The sequence below is a fragment of the Halichoeres trimaculatus genome, unplaced genomic scaffold (genome assembly GCF_033239565.1).
Source record: "Halichoeres trimaculatus isolate MK-OKI-2021-1 unplaced genomic scaffold, fHalTri1.1 fHalTri1_scaffold_1, whole genome shotgun sequence".
NCBI classification, from domain to species: domain Eukaryota; kingdom Metazoa; phylum Chordata; class Actinopteri; order Labriformes; family Labridae; genus Halichoeres; species Halichoeres trimaculatus.
The window spans coordinates 25,794,337-25,812,690 of record NW_027437179.1 but is presented as its reverse complement, the minus strand read 5'-3'; the positions used below and the strand labels follow the sequence as shown (position 1 = coordinate 25,812,690).

The window sequence follows — 18,354 nt, the reverse complement described above, 5'->3', positions numbered from 1 at the left end:
AAAAATAAGACAGCATGTGCATTTAACTAAAGATGAAGATTCTTTCTATAAATGAACAAGAAAATAAACAATATCTTAAATATTCAAGTTTTCTGGAGTTTGTTTTATTTGAGTTACAAAATATGAAGTGCCATCAGCAGACTCCACAGCAGAGTTTGCCAACCTTCTTGTGTTACAAGTATTTACACCCAAAAATCAAGGCTGTCAGTCCAATTTCCCACACTCTGTGCACTGGTATGTCCCAGAGTTCAAGTCTGTGTCAAGTTGTCCAAGCTCCATGGTCAAAGTTTAAATATTTAAAATATTTACAAAGTCCTGTATTCAAAAGCTCCCAAACCATACTGTAGCTTGTACAATGCAGAGGCAAGTGGCCGGAGATGTAACTGCTTCAGTAGTGTGAGAAACGAGCAGAGCTGGTGGAATTGAAGGAGCTGTTAAGCGAACGTGGTCCTCTACAGGGTCTCCATAGTTTACAAGTTCATTCTTCCTCTAAAGAAAGCCCGGGCGAGGAAGTCTGTACATATTTAAAATTACATGTTGAAATGCCTTTGTGACAACAGCTTCAGTGATCCTCTGTTGTGGAGAAAAGAACATAACAATCAATAAAAGACTGATGAAAAAAAAGGCCACCCGAATAGTCACTCAATCTTGTTCATTGAACATCCTGATTTTTTTTTAGAGCTTCTCTGAACATTAAAATTAAATTCCAATAAATAGAAATACAGCAGAGAAATGGTCAAATAAGACTGGATTCTGGTTTGGTCCATCCCTGAGTTTTTTTTTGAGAAGGACAAAATGACCAGACAAAAGAAAAAAGACTGATGGAAAAAAAGGAAAAAAAATGTTGATAGGGTACATCCCACACATTCCCACTGTGTCTGAGAAAAAATAAAATTATTTCCATATTCCTCTGGTTTCCTGAGGCTCATTGGTGAGAACATCCATCTAATGGGGCAGCTCCCAGCAGTGAGGGTTACACAGAGGTGATGACAATCATGAGGTGAGGTGAGATGCTGGAGATCCTGTTCAGAAGGTCAGGGGCGAGCTGGGAGAGGTGGCTCTCTGAAAATTCACATGGTGGGAAAATCTGGAGCACATAGGCAGGCTGGGAAAAAAAACAAAAAAACAATCAACAAAGAGTTCACGTATTAGATATCAGATGTTTGTTTAATAGGTAGTATAACCAGTTAATTAACTCACTTGATTGGAACCTGGATTGGGTATATTGATGATACCAGCAGCCAATTTTGTCTGCAGGTAGTTGATGAAAGCTGCCTTAAGAGCTTGAGTTTGGTTCAGGACATCGTCTTGATCTCGTCCACATGGCAGCGCAAGGAGAAGACAGAAATCACTGTCTCCCTGGGTAGGGTAAATATGGCATATTATTTTCATCTTCCACTCCACAAAAGACACAATAAAAGCACATTGTGAAAAAGAGATACATACGGTCATTCTTCGGGCAACACTCTCCAGCTGTGAAGCCTCTAGTCTCATTCGCTGGACAATCCTAAGCAATGCGCCTCCTTCTTGCAGGGGAAGTGATCGATGAGCCAAAGCTTTGTTGCCACAGACAAAATGCAACTGGACTGCAGCTGTGTCGTTCTTCAGTGCCAGCAGGCCTTGCCACACAATAGGGTATTTCTGGTTTAATATGAGACAAAACAAAGATAAATGTGTTAGACAAAGCCAGCTCTTGTTCAGACACAAAACCCTAACCAGTTTTAACTGTTGTGCATTACCGTGAGCAACTGCACCATATTAACAGGCTGAGTCATCTTGCCATCTGGTTTGGCCTGGAGGTCTGCACCCTAAGGATTTCAGAAAAAAAACAGCAATGTGTCATTAGCAGTTTTTGTAATGACTAACAAACTTAGCATACACACTCACTCAACCAGTTCAATGTGTGCCCTGCCAAACATAATAAAGGCCAGAATAAGACTGCAGAATAGAGATGTATAAAACCTCCTAGTTTAATGAAAACAGTGTCTGTAACATGACTTTAGAAAAAAAAATGCACATTGTAACTTCATGAAATATGAAAGAACTTATTGCAGGTCTGTAGTTTCAGGTGACAATAGATTTAGGAAGGTTTATCTGAAACACTGGAGCATCAAGCTCAGCAAACTTACCAAAGTTGGTGTGACACTCAGAGGTGGCTGGTTGATTCCAGCAGGAGACGTCTCTGGTATTTGGGAATGAATGCCTCTTGGATTGGAGTACATGGAGGAGTACTCTGAAAATGAGCCACTAGGTCCAGGGGTTATCAGCTGAACTCTCTGGGGAGATGCAATCGCTTGCGCAGATTGTCTGATTCCCATCATTCCATCTTTTGCAAGAGGAGAGTGTGGCCTCTTTGCCTCCAAAGGCTTTGCCATATCCTTTTCAGCAACACCTAACGATAAAACATGAGCCCTTGGAGACAAGGATAAAGGTATGTTGGAAGGTGCTGAAGTTGGAGGAGGGTTCTCTTGAATGTGTCCAGAATGAGGGTCTGTTGCCAGGCGCTCTCCCTGTTGATGCAGGAGCACACGCATATCCCTTTGTGCAATATACGTCTCCAACTGGACATTTGTCCGCAAAGGTCCACGAGGATCTGGCTGCAATGTCTCTGGTTTTAGCTGTGCGCCAGGTTGCCTCCCTGGAGCCTGGTGATAGCGTCTGGCTTCTTCTGGTTCTCCCTCATGACTCCTCAACGACCCAGGGTTTACCTTGAGGACTTTGTCCCTGCCTACAGCCTGGGGTGATGTAGGCCGGGTCTGCATAGAACCAGACCAGGGTGAGGCAAGAGAGTCACTATGCATCCCATAACTCATCACAGAGAGTGGTGGCGTGTTAACTCGAACATCTCCTTGGACAAGGTGCCCCACCGGTATGGACTGTGTGACACGATGAGGAGACATCCGACCCAGGCCTCCAGGCACACTGTGAGGTGGCATAATGACAGACTGCTCTGGATGATGTACACCAGTAATAAACTGTTGCATTGCAGGATGACCAGTGGGTAACATCACTGGTATACCCTTTGGTGATGAGGAGCCAATGGGTGAAGGTACTTTAGTGAACGGTGAGTGTGGGTGGCCTGACTTGCGAGGAGATCGTGGTTCCTGTTTGACTCCACCAATATGGGAAGGAGCTCTTTCACCTGCCGTAACGAAACCCACATGGTTACCAGGTGGAGAGGGCAAATGGGGGCTTATAGCAGGACTTATAGCAGAAGTCCAAGGTGGTTTGGTACCGTCTGTACCGTGATGATCAGTGGTGTCCATTTTCTTTTGATGCTTCATTGGCATGTACTCTTGATGATAATTCATTACTTGTTGGTTCCCCTGTGTGACACGCTTGACGACTCCCTGAGGTCCCGCTTGGTAACTAGACTCCATCTTTTCATATACACCACCTTCTTGTTTAATAGAGGACAAAGTTGACTGGGTCTTTCCGAGATGTCCATGATCTGCCTGTGTTGAAGGCCCCTTGTGTAGTCCAGAATGAGCATGACCATACAGTTCCTGTTTAAGTTGGGGCATGGTAACCAACTGCTGAGACTCCATGTCTCCTGCTGTAGCTTGGGGAATTTGGCTTATTTTTGCACTAATCCTCTGTGGTCCTTCTGTTTTTTGGCCCGAGTGGCTCAATACTACAACTCCTTCAGATGTGTTAACTCTCAGACCAGGGCAAGAGCCAGTGCCAAGACTTTGGCTGTCTACAATGAAGCGTGCAGCACTTCCACCCTCATCACCAACATGATATGATCCAGTGTCATCCTTGCTGGGCCTATAGGTTTGCTTGTCCACACAAGGATTCGCAATGCTCAAGTTTAATTTGTCCTCAGGCTCAGGAGGGTTGCAAACACGACTGATGACAGAGGTTGCAGTGGATGCAATGACGGAGATCACAGATTTAGTTTCAGGAGATGGTAGTGAAGCTGGAGGTCGAACAACTGGTGGAACTGGATGAGCTGGCATTCTTTCAGGCAGTGGCTTATTTGGCACAACAGCTGATGGGGTATTACTTTCAGAGAGGTTGTGCTCTTGCAGAGTTGACAGATTACTTGGGATAGAACCACTGCTTGTAAGGGAAATATTTTTGTGCTTCATCAGAATTTGTCTCAAATCACTTGTACCATGAACAATATCCATGTTTTCAGACTCCGGTTGCAAAGGCTGGTTTTCCTTAGATGCCAATGGCATAACAGGTGAAGAAGAGAGTCCAATTTCTTTAGACTGCTGCCGCCAATCAGGAGGGGAAACAGAAGTTCTACTTGTTTGAATGGGTCTGATATTTGGCCGGTTAGCAAGTGGAGATAAAGAGGGGGCGATGCATTCTGGTGGAACCTGCGAGGACTTCAGGCATATAGGACTATTGGAATGAGGATTGACTGATTTAAGATTTGGGTTCTGTTCCTCACAAGATGGCTCTAAACCTGGATCCACATGTGTAGTCTTGAGAGCTGGTGGCTCAGACTCCGGCTTCCAGGTAGTTGGGGTAATTACAGCAGCAGTTGCTGATGATGGAGCTGCTTCAGGGACAACTTTTACGCAAACAGCTGTGTTATCTTCAGTAGGAGATGGCAATTCCTCACTTGAAAGTCCTTCTTTTATATCTTTCTTTAACTGCTTTTGACCTTTTAGGCGTTTAGGTGTTTTAGGTCTTCCCTTGGAAACCCTTTTGGGTGTGGTAGGGAGTACTGGCTCTTCCTGTTTAGAGAGTGTAGTTTCAGATTCATCTTCCTTGGTAGCATGAATGAAGTCTTGCATCTCAGGTTCTGAACCAACATCTGCACTTAGTGTGGGTGCTTGGGCTATGGATACAGTTGATTCCTCTGCAGTAATTGAGTCAATAGCAGCCATGAGCTCCGTCTCACTCGCAGGATTAGAGGGCTTTTCTTCCTCTGGGTCACTTTTTACTTCTGTATGTGAGACAGGAGGCGTTGGTGGCTCTGTTGGGAAGGCTGGCTCTGTGAGTTTAGCTATGTTCTCCACAGCCTGCTCCAATTCTCGCTCCTGCAAAATCAGGCTCTTTGATGTTTCCATTGGTTCTTTTAGTTCAAGGGTGGGATTTCCTTTTTCTTCACTGTTGGAGCCACCTCCATTGGCATTTGAGCAACTAGAAACATGATCACTATGGTCACCAGTTCTTAATTTTTTCAAAGCATCCTCTGGATTACCTGGCTCATCTTCCCCTAGCTGAAGGAGATCTTTCACCTCTGTGACATTAAGTCTGATTTTGAGGTTCTTTAGGACAGGAGACTTGGGAGTCCTACTCAACTTTGTCTTTCCTCTCACATTTTTGTCTTTTTCCAAATTTGCTTTTTCTTCCAAGACTCGTAGGTCTGTCTCTTTTCCATTTGACTTACCCCCGCAAGCCTTTTCAGGAAGATCTTTGTCTCTACTCAGTCCTAGTTTGTCGTCTTTCTTTTGGTCAACTTTTGTCAATGGATCTTCTTTAGATAAACTTGATGGATCTTGTAAGGCCAAAGAGTCTTCATCCATAAAATCCATTTCCTGATCAACATCCTCAACAACTTCAGATTTTTCAACTTTTTTAGCTGAGCCAGAACCTGGGACTGTGGACATCTGATTCAACTGACCCTTTGTGGCAAGAGGGGACGTTTTCCCTTTCGACACTCTTGAAATTCTTTCACAGCTTTCTGATTCATTTGAATCAGTGTCCTTATTGTCCATTTTAGATTTTTCCACTTTAGTTGCTGAAATCTCCTCTGTTTGTTTGCGGTTCTTTGGAGGACGGCCTCGTTTAGTTGCAGGAGTTGGAACTGGGGGATCCTGTTCCACGCTTTGAAGTTGTGTTGCATCTTTATCTGATCCCCGCTTCCGTGCAGAGCGTGGCAACTCTGCCATGTCCTTTCCAGTGCGAGCTGGTGTGTCATCTTCAACTGGGGTGGCATAGACTGATTTAACATTACGCCTTGTTCTTGTTCTGCCTGTGGATATGCTCGACTCTGATATATCAGGATCCGAGCTATGAATGGGAGACTTGCTTGTGAACTTTGCCTCAGCTCTTGGGGATGAGCCACGTTTCAGCTTCTCTTTGTCAATGCGCTCACTTTTGCGTGTTGCTTGTTTTTCAGAGCTAGAGGCAGAAACAACAGGAACTGGAGAAACTCGAGCTGGGGATTGCTTGGACTTTTTACTTTTCATGTCTTTTGATTTATTCTGGTCTTTCTGTTGCAAGATTGGCTCATCATTTGTGATGTTATCAACTTGCACCTGCCCTTTACCAACTTGAAGTTTCTTTTCTCCCTCAGACTCTTCTTCTGCTTTAAAAGTCGAAGGGGACTCTTTCTTGACAACATCCACTTCTTCTGAAAGACTAGGTGGTTTAGGGCTAGTGGCTTCTGGCACTTCCTCTGGCTGTGTTATTTCAGGATCTAGTTCTGCTTCTGAACTGCCAATTAATTCATGAGAATCATGCTGGTTAGGTTTTTCTGTACTGGGAGATTTTACATCCTCGGATGCGATATCCAATTTCTCTTCTGAGGATGAAAGCTTACATCCTTCTCCTGAATGCTTGGGTTCTGCTGCTGCTGGTTGTGCAGGCTCAGAATCAGACAAAGTCTCAGTTGGCTGATGTTGCACTGGTTCAACATGTTCCATGTCTTTTACTTCTTCCTTTATAAAGGATGAAGGCACATACGTTTCAGGGGGGTGATCTGTGACAACACTTTTCTGTTCTAGTGAAGGAAAGTCTTTGACCACAGATTGTGTGACAGGTGTAGGTGTAAGATGGGGTTCGGAAATTAGCTCTTCAACAGGGCTGATGGGTTTAATTTCTGGTTCAATTACTGTTTCTGTTCTTTCAGGGGACTGCAAAGCTTCTTGCTCTGGAACAGATGGTTTTTCCACTTTCTCATCTGTGGATATCAAGTCTCCTTTCGGCTCTTGCAGCTGTGGTGTTTTATTCTTCTGTTGTAGTCGGGTGAGTTCCAAAAACCGGCTATGGAAGAGGACAACTGGGCCTGAGTCGAGTTCACCGTCTCCTACCCCTTGCTGATTAGGTTGTTGGGTTTGCAAATGCTCAGGTTCTTCATACTTGCGCTCTAAATGTTGAAGTCGTCTGGAATCCAGCTCAAAGACAGCACTGTGTAGGAAGCGGGAGGCAAAAAGTTCCCTGCGTTCATGTTCCTCTGGCTTTGGCTCTTCCTTCCTGTCATCAAGTTTATCTTCAGACCCACTACGAATCTTTTTCTTTTTCATGTACCAGGAGGGTGTAGGTCTGGGTGTTGATTCTACTTTCTCAGTGTCTTTTCTATTGCGAAAACTTGCAAAATGAGAATCATAATCCAAAAAGGACCAGTTATCCTCTCTGGAAGATGACAGAGATTTTGCACGTTCAAGAAGAGCCTTAGTATCAGGTGTGATGTTCTGGTCAAGTGCAAAAGAATAGAACTTGTTCCTCTCCAGGTGTGCAAGTTTTGGATCTGAAAACCTGTCAACCCTTTGCCTATCAGGAAAAGGCATAGATGTTGAGGGCAAAGGGGAGTGGGATTTGTTTTCTCTTTCCTCCTCAGGATCAGATCTGACTTCCCCAGGCTCCAAGTCATGCCAAATGCCAAATTCCAAACGCTTGCGGTTATGAATATTTTTACCAAGACTTCTGGAAAAGTTTAGGTCAGGTAACAAGTCATGTTTCACTCGGCCCTCCCATCTCTTTTGTTGCTCTTCTTCCATATTAAGTAATGGAGTGTTTAGTTTGTTGACCTGGGTATTATGTGTCCTTTTGACCAACAGCTCCAGATCCGCATGAATTTTATCCTCATTTCTACTCAACTCTTTTTGAGAATGATCCACATAGTCCTCATCTGCATGGTGAGAGAAGTGATGGTGTCCTGGAGAGGAAGTGCTGTTCCAGTCAGGATCTTCGCTTTTTTGTCTAGAACTCCTGTAGACACGCTCTCTCTTTATCCCAGGGTCAGTTTCAAACTGGTCAAGTTTCTTAAGTTTGTGGGATGGGAAATTATCTGTGACATCCTCGGGTGGTTTACCAACTTCATGCACAAGACTGCGATGTTCCAAGTCCTCTGTTTCACTGCCTTGGGGACTTCCTGGTTTTTCAGGTTTGTCAGACTCACGCTGCTGCTGCTGCTGATGCATCCGTCTATTTTGCTCCATTTGCTTACGGTAACTCTGAGAGAGATCAATGTCGACATGGTCTTCCTTTGTTTTAGCACTTTTTTCACTGTCAGCATTTTGTGTAAACTTGAAGGCAGGGAGGGGCTCTTCTTCTCTTGAATTGCTTTGCTCTGCAATTCCCTCATGTGAAAACCTTCTGGATGAAGCGTGTCCTGGATGACGTTTTGACTCCAGAGGATCCAAAGAACTTTCCGATTTCTCTCTTTGTCCTCTTGGGTCATCTTGACCATCCTTCTGTGTGACACTTTTTTCAGGTTTAAGTCTTGAGTCTCTGCGTTGTGAATCTTTGTGCTTTTCAGTGTCTAACTCTTTCAAATAAGTGGCACTGGCACTGAACTCGGAGGCCTGCACACCATCTTCCTCCTCATGCCTGCCTCTCTTTTGACGAACAGTCCTTCCACAAGAGTCAGCAAATCGTCTTTTCCTAGCAGCAAGACGCTCTGAATCAACTGATGAATCTTTCCCATCATGGCCAGCTTCAGACTTCAGGTGTTTCTTCAGGCGATTTTTCCCATCCAAGTCAGAATTCTCACCTTTACTCGCTTCAGATCTTTCACTTTTGACTGGCTCATGGTGAGCAGCTGACAATGAATTTCCACTGTCACTATCCCCCTTAGATTTCTGCCTCTCAGGAGCATCCTGGTCAGGTACCCTTCCTCTTCCAGATCCTCCCTCAAAACCAGTCTCTGGCTCAGTTTCAGGCAACGGGTTGGACGGAGATTGCCCTTTTGCTTTTCTTGATTTATTCTTTTCTGCTTTTTCACCCTTCTGTTTTCTTTTTGCATGTTTAGTTTTCTCAGTCCCTGCCACACGATCTGGTTGAGTATTTTTCTCTGTCTTCTCACTCTTTGATCCAGCATGATCCAACAGGGTCTTGTCTGATTTGTCAAAGTGAGGTGGTGACATTGAGCTCACGCTACCACTTCGCTCAGAGGACTGACTGTAAACTCGTCGTTCTGAGTCTCTGGGTGCACGCTCAGATGGCGAAGGTGACACCGTTGGAGTAATTGGTCGCCTTGGATGTGATGGGCTCCATCTGCTCCGGTCAGCCTCAAAACGTTCACGCTCTCTTTCTCGCTCCCTTTGAATATAAGTATATTTCCGAATGTCTTGCTCAAAAGGGTCCCTGAAGTCCCTGTAGTCTCTTGGGTCCTCATGGTAACGTGGGTCAAAGTGATCTCCCTGGTAGTGTTCAAGTTCAGGAAATCGTTCTCTGCTGCGAGCTGCATATTCTCTTCTGGCCTCCTCTGGATAGAGCCCTGGGGTTCGAATATTCTCATAGTATGCCCTTTCTGCTGTGAACTCGTGGTATGGAGGTCTGCGTTCTTCTCTGTAGAGTAAATTGAAAGTATGGAAAGAAAAAACTTAATTCTATCACCCAAATATTTACCTAAATTAACCTATTCATCACTGTTCAATACTTTTGTGAGAAAAAAATGCAGTTAAAAATTCCATTGACTGACAAATATGAGATGTTCTAAAAAGATGTTTTGCTGTGGGAGTTATCGACTGAATGAAATTTACAAAATAGGAAATTTACCGTCGCTCAGGAGGAATTTCATAAAAGTCTCGAATGTCTTGGCCAGATGCCTGCATAGATCTGTAGAATGCCATCTGACTCTCTTGGCTTGCAAAGTCCACCTTTCAAAAAAGGAAAAAAAAAACATACTTAAGTATTTACATATAAAATGACGTTTTCACAGAGCTAACCAATAGAAGTCATCACCTACCTTAATTTTATTGCCACCAATCTTCCAACCTTTGGTCTCCCTTACAGCCGCCTGAGCAAAGTCTGTGTTGTTGTACAAGATTAAGGCCATCCCTTTCAATCTATCAAACACAACCTAAGAAGGGAACAAAAAGTAAATCTCAAATGAAAAATACTGTGCATCAAAATGTAAGGCTGCGTATCATTTACAATGACTAACTTACCTTGACAACATGTCCATAGCGGCAGAAATGCCGCGTGAGGTATTGTTCTGTGATACTGGTTGCCAAACCGTCCAGCCAAACACATGTTGTGGGCATACTCTTCCCAAATCCAAGCTAAAAGGAGAACAGCAACATTTAAATTATATACACAGAATACTTGAGATCACTAACCCTCTTGGGCCAAAAATGTCACTGCTGCTCAGTGTAAACACTACCTTGAGTCTGTTGCTCCCAAGATACTCTCCATCCATCTTTTTAATGGCCTTGCAAACACTGGCAATATCGGAGTACTGCACAAAGGCATACTGTGGAACTCCATTTACTTTCTTGATATCAATGTCCTTAAGGTAAAGAAAGAAAACAATAAGATACATTCAAGGAATAACAAGCAACCACATGCAAGTTGAAGCAATTAATAGCAAAGTGCAAAAATGGCATCATACCACAATTTCTCCAAAGCGTTGAAAAATATCAAGCAGTTGTTGGTAACTGGTGGTCTTCTCAAGGTTGCCTATGAACAGCGTCCTTGTGGCCTTGGGATGAAATTCATCTATCCGTCCGTCCAAGGGCCTGAATTCGTTTTCACTCTCTGTTTCTGAAAGAAGGAAAGGTTTGTTTCATGTTAATGTCATTCTTGTTAATTTGTGAAGCGCATATTGTCTACTCCTATTCAGTTTTATTTACCATATGTAGCTTCGATATGTTTAAATCAGGTTTTAATCGCAGAGCTGTTCTGTATATTTGTCTTCACTTACCAGGACCATTCCAGGCTGTGACTTCGATAAGCATGCCAAAGAACAGCTTTCCTTTGGAAACGCTGAGAGCTTTCTCTTGGTCTTCTTGCTGTCTAAAAAAGACCAAACCGTAGCGGTCTTCTGATGCCCCGTGGATCTGCACTGAAGTCACTTTGCCATGTTTCTTGAATTCATGGAAAAGTCCATCTTTCAAGCTTGTGTCTGCAGAAAACAAGCTGAGGTCAGTGCTCTTCTTTAAAAATGATACAAAGAGATTTATTTTTAACCTCACCTTACAATTTCTAGTTGCAAATTTCCCAATAATGCTGTTGATTAAGCAGCAGTGTTTTCAATAGTGTTGTTCTACTCTCCAGTTTTCATTTAGTGCTTGCCATAAAATGGGGGGATGGGGGATTCTTGAATTAGCAACAAACGATTTGGACTGTTTTAAGAAATACTCAGGCTCTGATAGTGATGTCTCAGGGTTTGTATTTAAACCTGACTTTTCTTGCAGAAAATTTGCAAACTTGCAGATTTATTTCGGCTAAAATATAAGTAGCCAGTGATCTGCATACCAGTGGGATGAAATCCAAAATAGCTGCCAACAAGCATAACTTAGCAGATGTGACTAAAATAAAATAACCAGGAATAAAGAATGGCTCAGGGAATAATGTGAGTGAATAATGACTCTTAACTGATCTCTCCATTCCCATAATCATTAATAATCATTTCCCCCATTGTTTTTTACACCTCATCATTCTATAATCAAAACAATATTAAACCAGTAAAAGGCTCTCATACCGAGAGAAAGCTTGGTGGGTTAAAGTATCCTTGAATGGTAAAATTAAGACTACTAGCCCCATGTGCAACTTAAATATGGCTTTGTCATGATGCTGGGAGCACTGATATTCCATAATATATCATAGCTCTTGCAAAATTTTACTAAACTGTTGTAAGCCGTGTATAAACTCACCCGTGGAGCGTACTGGTAGGTTTTGAACTTTAATTCCAAAACTTCTGCGTGGCTCATCTGAATCGAGCACCATAGACTGAGGAGGTGCATGTGTAGCTGAGGACTGAACCGACCGCGCCCTAGACCCATCACTTGAACTGCTGTTTGAATCACTGTTATTACAAGGAGAAAAAAATAACAGGAGACACTCATCATTGGAAGTTACGTTTTTCCACTGACAAAGCACATGACACAGGAAGACTTAAGATCTTAATCACACAAATGTCACACCTGCCGCTTCCTGTGCTGCTGGTGCTGCTGACAGAGTCCGAGCTTGAAGACCTGCTGCGGGATCCAGATCGTGGGCCTCTCCCAGGGGACAAAGGCGCTCTTTTCGGGGAATGCGGAGTTTTAGAGGTTTGTCCTGTGGTCCGTTGTGGGGAAGGGTGCCTTGACTGTGAGGAATGAGATGATCGGCTTCGACGGTGGTGATAGGTCCTGTCAACACGTCTGCCTCTATCATCTCTGTATAAGTCACGTCTTGAAGAGCTAGTCAGACTAAAGGGGTCTCTTATTCTAGAGTCAAAATGTGGATCAGATGGCTCAAAGCTTCCAGCAATAGCACTGCTTCCTGGGCCAGCAGCTGCAAACATAGAACGGTCTCTGTAATAATCTGCATTATAGTGACGCTGCCTGTCAAAGGTGCCGCTGCGGTCATGGTGTCCATAAGGGCTGTGTTCATATGCACGGTCACGGCTCTCTGAGCTACTGTGGAAGAAGAACAGGGTAGAAAGGGGAGAGAGTTACTATGATTCAAAACAAAAATCAGGAAAACTATTGACTTTTACATCCATTTTTGCATTATGATGCCCAAAACTGAAAGATAAACAGCAGTTTAGCAGTGGCACTGTTGTGAGAGGGCCAGGTTAAATGTGAAGTCAGTTCAAGTACCTAAAAAAATGATGTTAGAAGCACTGCGAGTATCTTTAAAATAGATGTCCTAACATTCTTGGCCAAGTTAAATTTTGAAGGCTGCATCCATCAATTTTTGATTTGGACCCATGGGAACTGTGCACTGGCCTCTACTTTTGGATCCACTGTTGAGGTGAGCCCCCAATGAAATGTATTAAAGAATTACTTGTTGCTGAAAAGGTAAAGAGTATTAAAACAAAAGTTGCACGTTGTCACTGAAACATTGCTTTTGGAGGTGTTTACAGTTAAAGGTGCAGGGGATACGTTTAAAATTTAACAAAAATACAATTCCTTTTTTTTTCATATAAGTCTTTATATGGGTGAGATATGGATGAAATTCAGTGGTGTTCCTCCAATCTCCAGAGTAGCCTTACATTATTCAAACATTATTCAAAGGAAAAAAGGGTTGTATCAACTGCAGTTTCTTGCCCTCAATTTTTAACTCCTGATTCTTAAACAAAGTCATCCCAGATTTTTAGTCACAACAACTTTAAATGTTGTTCTAAAGATGTGCTCATAGACATTTATAGCTTTGCGTTGATGGAATTCTAAATTACTCATTTACAATAAGAAACAAGAACTCTGAGCACTTGTTGTCCAAACAAGAGTTTTACTGCTCATGAACTACTGCCAGCAGGAAAAAGAAAAAAATATTATAATTTCTCTTAATTATGCAACAACGCATTATCCATATCAAGAATATGGGTGATACTGAATTTATAATTCCATGTGGATCAGAATAATGTAAAATGAAATAAAAATGTTCTAATAAATAGGTGTGTGTGTGCGTGTGTGCACTTCATAGCTATTTTTGTCTTCTCAGCAAATTCATATTTTCATAACAGCAAGGTAAAATCTTATATCAGACAAGGCACGAAGGAAGGTTAGATGAGTAAAATATGTAGAGGGCAAAAAAATACCAACCTTTTGGGAAAAGAAGTTACCGAAACTAATCCAAATAAAATTTAGTTGGTCAAAATGTGAGAGCCCCAATGAAAAACCAAGGGAGAAAAAAAATCAATTGACCTATTTCAGAAAAAAAACGGTTCTCTTGCACAGTTCACGCACTGTGCATTTTCTTCAAATACTGTGGAGCAACCAGGCCAGAAGATTGTTGATGTATAATCCACGGTTATGCTACTAATTCTCTTCACTGGATGAGGAAAAAAAGGAAAAAAAAAACAAATAATCACAGAGATGGACCTTTTAATGGATTTCAGGACATGTGGTTGAAAATAGGAACATAAGACCTCTCTAAATAAATATGGTTTAAAAAAAAAAGTGATTGATTTCAGGGAATTTCAGCACAATCCAGTTTGACTACACTGTAAGTCGGTGCCAGAGGAGAATAAACATCCATTGTGAGCAGTCTTGTCTTGCAGAGACGAGAAGGGATACTTTTCAAAAGTTGGGGTTTGTATGAACAAAAAAAAAAATTCAAAGATTTATTCCACTGGTTGCTCTCAAGTGGTCTGGCATTACACTAGCTTGTTGACTCACAGACACATTCACCCCAGAAAATAAAATCCTCACAAGTTCTTGACATAATTCCACAGTCTAAGGGTCTTCATCAGATGTGCAAGCTTGGAGGCTGCATCACTACATGGCAAAACGTCAAGTCACTCTAAAAAAGTGATCTTCAGCTCTTGAACATGTATGTAGCTTCTTTCCTGACTGAGGCCTGTAACCGCTACATCCAAACTCACGTAATCCAAATTAATGGCAGCTACACCTATCCATACTAGGGTTCACATGCTTACATCCAGGATGGCAAATGGGTATCGCGTACATCCAGGCAGATACATCCCAACTCTGTGGTCTCCCTGTGTCTTCATGGCCACCAATCCAATACAAGGGTAGCTCCACAAACATTAATGGTTATCCAACCTCAGTGATCTTGGAAGTCTTCTTGGTACAGCTTCCATGTCGGAGACAAAAAGTTTTCATGATTTCTGCTAAATTTCCTGAAATGAATCAGGTAGCCTGAGACAGATACAGCCTACAGAAGTCTTTCTTGTGATATACAAAAAAAAAGGAGCTTCTCCATCTACTTGTGCAAAACTTAAATCCAGATCAGGAGTATCCACCAACAAAAAAGTGGTTACAGTAGTCCAATCAGCTGTTGCCAAGACAGGAAAAAAAAAAGACAACTGGGTGGAGGAATCCTTGGAGTGAGGGCTTACAACCTTATGAGATTCTTCAAGGAAAAGTACATCCTTCTTCACAGGGATAAACTTCCAGTTTTAAGCGAGTCCGTGCAAAAAGCAAAGTTAGATCCCAGGTTTTTGAAAAAAAAAAGTGTTTATTTTGAAAAAAAATTTCAAGGTAATTCCTCACAAAATGTAATATATCCAAAACTCACCGGGATATTCCTTGCAGAGGTTAAATCCAAACCAGATGTCAAACCTTGAATTTTAGTTACCTTACCAAATGATAATGTGAAGTTAATTTACATAGATCCCATGGGAAAGGCGAGTCAAACATGATGAAAAGTGGAAGAATCCCTAATTACCTTTGTGTAACCCCCTAAAGGGATCTATCCCTCACATGTAATCCAACTATGTGTTTAGGCTTTACATTTATCCAATACTTAGATTCCCCTGGATTTCAAGGGGAGGCCGTGTCCACTTACCCATCTATTCTCCGTTCATAACGTCCCTCCCTGGTGTGAAGGGACACAGGTGGGCCAAACACCGGACCAACTGTGCCCCTTGAGAATCCTGTAACGTCTCGACTGCTAGAGGGGGAGCTGTCTTCAAGGCCCCGAACAGCACTAGGCACTGACCCAGGTTCATTGTAGTCTGTCCGGAGGTCCCTATCTCCCATCTTGTTGACGGCATTGTGAGCCTTCTGTGCGCTTTTGATATCCACAAAATCCACAAAGGCTGCAACGCCACCTTCTGACCCTCGCTTCCGCAGGACTTTAACGCTTTCCACGCGTCCATACCTGCATGGAAACAATAAAAACAAGAAAAATAACATGTGTATATCAGCTCAGAGTAGGGACAGAGAAGATCTACCATGGCATATTGTCATAAGGAAGGAAGATAGCAACATACTAATTCTATGATCGAGCAATAATGACTTGGTTTTTTTTTTTTTTCAAGTTTTTGGATTAAGTTTAAGAGCATGTTTCTTTTTTATCTACCACACAGGAGTGAACATTATAGTAAGTACCCGTTGTATATTACCCCAGCATCCCTCTGGGATTTGACACATTACTGATACTAATGTAGAGTCAATAAAATGCACCCACAGCTGTTGCTAAATCAAAAACTTATCAATTAAGTCACAGCGACTGGGTTTAACGGTTTGTTTGTTGCAGAAGGGTACCCTGTGAGGTTAATGATATCTTTACCTAACAGCACCCGACTTCCATGAATACGGGAAGGCATATCAGCGTATGTTGGTCGAGCAATGTAGATTCAACCATTTGTTTATTAGTTGAACCAAAACCATGTCCGTAATTTGCTTGGCAAGGAACCACGAGGAGCACTTAAAACAGCTTCACAAGGTTCTCGAGCCAACTGTGAGGAAAGAGATGGCTTCCGACGTCAAGCACCTCAACAACTTGCTATTATCAGTCCGGTGGTCTCACCGCTCGTTCGTAGGTTTTTACCTTCTCTGTGTTTTATTTAATCTACAGAACACATGCTGAACGGAGAAATATCAAAACGTGCTTTATGTTGAGTTTAAATAACACAGATTATCCGGTGTTACTGATGCTTTCAAGACTGCTGTCTGGCTAGCGTTAGCTGCCTTTTGGCTTGTACTGATCATGTAAACGTCTTGACTTCCCACAAAATGGTTGGTTGGTTGGGTGGTAGCTCGGTGGCTAGCAGACGTAGCTAGCTTACGTACCTTCTGGCATTAACAAAAGTTAGCCTAATATATTAAACACCTTAACACTTTCATTAAAGTTGTTCTATTACTGCTATTTCGGTTCAACAAACGTGACTGTAAAGCATCCACGCATATGCAGTAAACATAAAAGCTATTCGTTTGGAAAACTTAAATAAATGCTAATGTTAGCTTCATAGCATTAGTCCCAGGCTGCCCAAGCTAACCGTACTGCTGCACACAGCGCGCGCTGCTTCGCCAACAGAGATCACTCTTGCGAAACCTACCTTTTAAAATGCTCCACAATTTTCTCTTCTCGAACATGTTCAGGTAAATTTCCCACCCAAAGGTGTCTGGTTTCCCGAACCATATTGCGCCTTTCTTCCCCCCTTCACACACATATGATCTCGCACGTTTCTAATCCCTGCCGGTCGGAGATCCGCCTGAACAAAATGAACGACGGCGGATTCCGTGAATAATCTGGGCCTGGTAGCCTGGTGCCCGTTTAGCTTTAGCTGCTGCGTCCTCGGTCTCAACACGTGAACGCGCTGGAGCCTTGCTCCTGGTTGTTTTGGGTGCGAGCTGCGCGGCCACTGTTTGGTGTACCGCGCGTGAACGAAAGAGCATACGCAACAGTGAGCACGTGATTACATCAAGCGCATTTCCACAAGGTTTATCTGCTTGGGAGTGCTCCGCGGATTAAATACAGAATTTAGACTTTAAAATCTGAATTTAAACGTCAGTTTGTTTCTGTTTTAATAGCCTCACTTTCTAGTGATAACAAAAAACCCAGTGACCCTTGTCCTCTTTCGTAGTTAATGGATGCATAGTTAAAATCCCAGTCAACATTTTCATGGGTTTCATGGGAAAGCAGGGCTGCTTTTTTCCCTTCACTTTTCAGGTAGTTGTGTAAGTTCAAAAATGTAGGACTTAGATTAAAAAAATCTATTTAAAAGATAAAAGGTGCATTTTTTTTCAACTCCATGGCTTGCTGGTTTTAAAATATACAATGGCAATACAGTAGGACATTGTGTGGTCTTATTATGAATGTCTCAGTAACATTTAGAACCACTTTTGTCAAACTGTGTAACTTCAGTATCAACAGCTTCGGCTGTTAGTCCAAAATTCATGTAGTACTTACAATAATAAGTTTTAACACAAATTTAAATTGAAAGTAATGACCCTGCTAATTGGTTTGAGCAATATTGTCTCTATGATGCTTCCTGCAAAATATGATGTCCAAGTGTACCCTGAGAATACTTCAAATTTAACATTACATACAAATGTCCCATAAAAAATCTCATGCAAAATGCTGATATCTTACTCAAGAAAGTAAAATGTTGCTATTTACAGGTTTAATTTGAATTTACATATTGTTTTGAAACCTGCCACTTCATTTTCTGTTAAGCTGTAATTCTATCTCACAGTGGAAAAATTATTCCATTACTATAGGCCATTGAGTTTGAAAAATCTGAAACTTCATATAATTTTTTTATTTCTTAGCAATATAATGCAGCATTAAAAGTGTGACAAATTCTGCCTTATTACAATGTTAACCTTGCACTGAGCAGATTTTTCTCTTCACTTAAAGATGAGGCCTTTTGGATTGTAACGGGAGACTGTGTAAGCCTTGCAGAATATTTCCTATGAGGGGGGTGATAACAGGATGAATATAAAGACGAATAAAATATGCAGTGTAAAGGTGGCTTAATTAGGGAAAAATTAATCAGAAAGCACCCTCAGTAATTTATCTCAGTTAATATTTGAATTTGCAACA

General features: G+C 42.1%; 1 protein-coding gene across 3 annotated transcripts; it reads right to left on the bottom strand.

Moving 5' to 3' along the window:
* Positions 1 to 60: 60 nt before the first annotated feature.
* LOC141792369 (msx2-interacting protein) lies at positions 61 to 17,173 on the bottom strand. 3 transcript variants are annotated; one of them, XM_074673200.1, is made up of 15 exons: positions 16,865 to 17,173; positions 15,370 to 15,684; positions 12,057 to 12,533; positions 11,787 to 11,938; positions 10,835 to 11,035; positions 10,523 to 10,674; positions 10,295 to 10,420; positions 10,080 to 10,193; positions 9,878 to 9,991; positions 9,688 to 9,788; positions 2,130 to 9,477; positions 1,740 to 1,808; positions 1,447 to 1,641; positions 1,201 to 1,359; positions 61 to 1,105 (listed from the first exon to the last, which is right to left on the bottom strand). In XM_074673200.1, the coding sequence occupies exons 1-15, from the start codon at positions 16,945 to 16,947 to the stop codon at positions 974 to 976; spliced, it is 9,738 nt and encodes a 3,245-aa protein (XP_074529301.1). In that variant the 5' UTR covers positions 16,948 to 17,173; the 3' UTR covers positions 61 to 973. The 3 variants fall into 3 exon arrangements, with proteins under 3 accessions (XP_074529301.1, XP_074529303.1, XP_074529304.1); XM_074673202.1 differs by having other exon boundaries at positions 12,057 to 12,530; XM_074673203.1 differs by lacking the exons at positions 15,370 to 15,684; positions 16,865 to 17,173 and adding an exon at positions 13,662 to 15,283.
* Between the last annotated feature and the right edge of the window lie 1,181 nt (positions 17,174 to 18,354).

Bases quoted from the DNA above. Each gene is read 5' to 3' on its own strand.
- LOC141792369 (XM_074673200.1), bottom strand. From the start codon at position 16,947: ATGGTTCGGGAAACCAGACACCTTTGGGTGGGAAATTTACCTGAACAT. The intron at 11,939-12,056 runs GTGTGACATTTG...TTGTAATAACAG, and splicing joins AGCAGCACAGGAAGCGGCAG to TGATTCAAACAGCAGTTCAA. The intron at 9,478-9,687 runs GTAAATTTCCTA...TTTACTCTACAG, and splicing joins GAAATTCCTCCTGAGCGACG to AGAAGAACGCAGACCTCCAT.